Source organism: Mandrillus leucophaeus, unplaced genomic scaffold (assembly GCF_000951045.1).
Source record: "Mandrillus leucophaeus isolate KB7577 unplaced genomic scaffold, Mleu.le_1.0 Scaffold86, whole genome shotgun sequence".
Taxonomy (NCBI): Eukaryota; Metazoa; Chordata; class Mammalia; order Primates; family Cercopithecidae; genus Mandrillus; species Mandrillus leucophaeus.
Window position 1 is genome coordinate 3,524,487 of NW_012109363.1, and position 5,219 is coordinate 3,529,705.

The 5,219-nt window shown below is 34.2% G+C and overlaps 1 protein-coding gene across 1 annotated transcript in view; it reads left to right on the top strand.

Annotated features, from left to right (window-relative positions):
• Positions 1-5,219, top strand: part of ADAM28 (ADAM metallopeptidase domain 28) — a 72,894-nt gene that overhangs the window by 29,824 nt on the left and 37,851 nt on the right. Inside the window, exons 9-10 of the mRNA XM_011968830.1 lie at positions 1,292-1,461; positions 4,079-4,163. Of these exons, the coding sequence (XP_011824220.1) occupies positions 1,292-1,461; positions 4,079-4,163 (255 nt within the window). The remainder of the gene's footprint in view (positions 1-1,291; positions 1,462-4,078; positions 4,164-5,219) is intronic.

The window sequence follows — 5,219 nt, forward strand, 5'->3', positions numbered from 1 at the left end:
AAAAAAAAAAAAAAAAAGGAGAGCAATCAGAACAATGTGTTTTCCCCTGGTTCAAGGGCAGAAGGAGGAGAGGTTTAGAGGCAAGTTGCTTTAACCAGGATTGGAGTTTTGTCAGGTGAGTAAAATTAAGCAAGAAAGGAACAAGGAAGTTAAGGAAGTTGAGGGAATAATCAAGTGAAGGATGATAACATGGCTGGATTTTAACTTCACTCTCAGTAACTGCATTCCTTAATGCTTTTCTTGTTTTCCAACCTACCTTTTTTTAAGAAGTATTTAAGTTTCTTAGCAGAAAGTTGCTGGTGAGAATGTCACTGTGCACTTTTAGAAACTATAGTAGTAATTTAAGCTTTTATCTTTAGAGTAAGCATATTGTCTCATAAGCTTAACTCATTATTTCTAAAGTTTATCCCATATGCATTGTGGATTATTTGGTTAAATTCATGTTTAAGATTAGAGGACCATTGTGTCATTCTGAAAATACATAAAATAGGTGGCTCAAAAATGACAGCAATTTATAGCTCACAGTTCTGGGGGCTAGGAAGTCCAAATCAAGTTCCATCAAGATTTGGTTTCTGGTGAAGATTGTCTTCCTGGCTTGGAGACAGCTGCCTTCTCACTGTGCCTTTATATGGTGGAAGGGACAAAGCAATTCTCTGGGGATCTCTTTTTTAAGGGCACTAATCTCATTCATGAGGGCTCCACTCTCGTAACCTAATCACCTCCCAAAGGCCCCACCTCCTAACATACCATCACCTTGGGGGTTAGGATTTCAACACATGAATTTTGGGGGACACAAACGTTCAAACTATAGCAACTACTTAGCTTATTGTAAATGCATTGATGTACATTTGATCATATCGTGTTACTACTTTAATGCCTAAACCGGCACTGAGCAAACTTTGCTAATTCTGAAATATTCTCACTCTGAGAACACTGAAAAACATATAGGCAATTGAAGCCATAGTAATGGGCCACTGACACAAAATTATAGTCTTTCTTAAGAGCACAAACAGGAATATTTTGTCTTAACAGGGCCTTTTCTACACCCCCCCACCCCCCCCAAAAAAAAGAAATTTACAGACCTGAACTATCTTAGGGTATCTGTCTTTTGTTTTGAATGGGAGTTTTAGTGTCTACAAAATAGTCAATACATTCTGTTTCACAAATGTGCTTGGAAATAAGGTTTTTATACTGCTGTGATGAATGTTTAAAAATACAAAATACATTGAAAATGTTTAAAATGATATCACCATTATAAGTAATTGCTTTGCCATTTATTTTCTTTGGACAGCTTTATAAAAAACTCAATACTCATGTGGCCTTAGTTGGTATGGAAATCTGGACTGACGAGGATAAGGTAAAGATAACCCCAAATGCAAGCTTCACCTTGGAAAATTTTTCTAAATGGAGGGGGAGTGTTCTCCCAAGAAGAAGGCGTCATGATATTGCTCAGTTAATCACGTATGTACAGATTTTCCCCCATTGCACACTATGTGGTATTTGGTGGACGCTTTTCTGAACCTTGGCAAAGTGAGGTGTACACATAGGGGAGTAGACCTTTATAGAGCACTTACTTGGATTATATGTCAAATATGCTCTTGTTTTGGATCCAAGTATTTTCTTTTTTCAAAAAAAAAGCAATGATTCATAAAAAGTTTGTTTTTAATCGGGTATACAGGAAGAAAAGAGAAGTTTATATAATGGAAAGATAGTTTTTGATTCAGTGTTTAATTAAAGAACTGATTGGCTTTAGGCTCAAGTTAGAAGAAACCTCTAGGATATTATTAGAAGAAAAATTAAGTTTTATATTCTAACCCCACATCTTCACTCATTTATTTCCTGCTGAAATATCCAGTTAACAACAATAGGGGAAATAAATCTAATGGCTATAAATTATATGAGACTGGAGGGTGTGCCTCAAAACGGTCAAGAAAATGCTACTGGTAGCTGGATAATATTTAGTTGGAATCAGATAGAAGGAAGCAGTAAGGATTGACTTGAAGTTACTGGAGAGTCTATTATCTAAGTAAATCATGAATTTCATGGGAAAATCAGTGAACTATGTCCACCAGAATTAGTTAATATTTCTGTGCTGGTCATCTGTTACTGCATGACAAACGAGCTTGACTTTCTGGGCTTGAAATAAGGCTTCTTCACTTACATAATTGGCATGTGGGCTCATTTGGTTGGAACAGTGAGTCTGGTTGGTCATGTTTCTGTCTATATCCCCTTTCATGTGCCCAGCTTGAGCTTCCCTTCAATACAGCTATCTTAGAGTAGGTGGACTTCTTACTAGGTGTCTGGTTTTTCTCAGACTAAGCATTTCAAGAGGCACAAGATAATGCATCAAGGTTTTTTATGACCTAACTACAAAAGTCACAGGGTGTCATTACTGGTATATTATCTTAATCAAGGGTAAGTTGTAGGGCCAATCCAGATTCAAGGGGAAGGCACTACTCAGGCTGAGAATACTGCAAGGCTGGTTCATTGGGGGGTCACCTTTGGGAAGTAGCCTACACAGTTTCTTAATTTGGAAAGGTGAGTTTTAGACTCAAGAGCCCATTCTTTGTGGAGGGGTTTAGTGATTTTCCAAGGTCTCATAGCTGGTAAGTAATAAGGAAGCCAGACAAATTACTGAATACTCCATCACTGTACAGTAATAGTGTAGAAGCTTAAAAATAATAGACGAGATGATAAATGTATAGGTAAAAATAAATGATGATACAATGTCAAGAATCAGAAAAAAATGAAAACAGAAAGGAAATATTTGTTCTTCCAGTTATGCAATTAATGTCTTACCATTTACCAAACAAACTAACAAAAGATACCTATACTTACGTATAAGTAGGTTAAAAAATTAGAGTCCAAATATACTCGGTTCACTTAAAAGATAAACCAAAATATATAACTCCAAAATGAAGGAAATGTTTTTGCAAATGAGCAAGTGGGGAGAACTGAAACCACAAAAATGTAGAATGAAGTATAAATAACTTTGTGATATAATTTTAAAAGAGATTACAGGTATCATAAACCTTTTAAGTATGTATAATGTAAAATATATTTTCAAAATAAATATCTGAAATCAGATTAAATGGATAAAATCTGCAGGAAATGGAAAATTGAGAAGTTTTCTCATTTATTTTACACAGCAGAATCGATACTCTCTATTTTTAATATTCTTTTATGGAAAATACAGGTTCAATTTCCCATGTAAATGCATCTACTAAGGAAATTAAAAACTTGATGCAAATTTGGCAAATTTCCAGAGACAATTAAGGGCCAGGATCTTGTACAGATAGAAAAAAAAAAAAAAAAACAAAAAACTAAAAGGAACGAGTATGAAATTATTGAAGATTTATAGAAAAATTAAAAGGAACCAAAAAAGCAAAATTAAAATTACTAAAGGGTGCTGACGAGTTGATGGGTGCAGCACACCAACATGGCACAAGTATACATATGTAAAAACCTGCATGTTATGCACATGTACCCTAGAACTTAAAGTATAATAATTAAAAAATTGTAAAAAAAGAAAAAACATATTATCTATGTAAGTGCAAATGATTCAAACCCCTCTCTAGTATAAAAATTATTTGAATAATATAAATGATCACTAATACAAATGCTTTCAAAATGGGTCCAATCCGTAAACCTACTGTACTGAAACAGTGCTAATGTAAAACAAAAGTACGTGATATAAAAATATGAGTAAAATATAAATAAAAACAAAGCCTGTGTGGTAATGCTAATATCAAAACAAGATATATATGGAGAAATACTTATTAGGACCAAAAATAGCCTTTCTTTTTCTTCACAAGGGATACATATCACAATGAAAAGTGTTATAATCAGAAATGATAGAAAATATTCAACATAATTCTATCTTGGTGTTTGGATTTTAAGTGACACAAAAGCCATTCTACAGAAAAATGCCTTATGCAAATTCAAAAGCTGAAGAAAAACATTGAGTGATGGTTCACAGTGAGTTTTTCTGGTAACCATTTACGGTTTTGGATGAATTGTCTATAAAAATAGAGCTTAGCATTATAATTTTTTATATCAATATATTCCTTTGTTGCAGAGCAACAGAATTTGCTGGAATGACTGTGGGTCTTGCATTTATGTCTACAATGTGTTCTCCTTATCATTCAGTTGGTGTTGTTCAGGTCTGTATGACGATAAACTGTTGGTTCTATGACTTACTTTTACCAAATGCTTTAAAAAAAATCTATAGAGAAGATCATGATAGTTTTTCTCCTTTAGTCTGTTAACATGGTAAATAATATTGATTGAATTTCAAATGTTGAACTAATTTTGTGTTCCAGGGTAAACTCAACATAGTGATGATGCATTATCTTTTTAATATGTTGTTTAGCATGAAGTTTTTGGCTAACAACTCTCAATAAACTAGGTATTGAAGGAACATATCTCAGAATAATAGCTATTTATGATAAACTGACAGCCAATATCATACTGAATGGGCAAAAGGTAGAAGCATTCCTTTTGAAAACCAGCACAAGATAAGGATGCCCTTTCTTACCACACCTATTCAACATAGTATTGGAAGTGCTGGCCAGGGCAATCAGGCAAGAGAAAGAAATAAAGGGTATTCAAATAGAAAGACAGGAAGTCAAATTGTATCTGTTCACAGATGACATGATTGTATAATTAGAAAACCCCATCATATCAACCAAAAAAATCCTTAAGCTGATAAGCAACTCCAGCAGTCTCAGGATACAAAATCAATGTGCAAAAATCACAAGCATTCCTATACACCAGTAACAGACAGAGAGCCAAATCACGAGTGAACTCCTATTCACAATTACTAAAAACAGAATAAAATACAGAGGAATACAACTTACAAGGGATATAAAGGACCTCTTCAAGGAGAACTACAAACCACTGTTCAAAGAAATAAGAAAGGACACTAACGAATGGAAAAATATTCCATGCTCATGGATAGGAAGAATCAATATCATGAAAATGGCCATACTGCCCAAAGTAATTTATAGATTCAGTGCTATACCCATCATACCATTGACTTTCTTCACAGAATCGGAAAAAACTACTTTAAATTTCATATGAAACCAAAAAAGAACCTGCATAGCCAAGACAATCCTAAGGATAAAGAACAAAGCTGGAGGCATAACACTACCTGACTTCAAACTATACTACAAGGCTACACAGTAACCAAAACAGCATGGTACTGGTACCAAAACAGA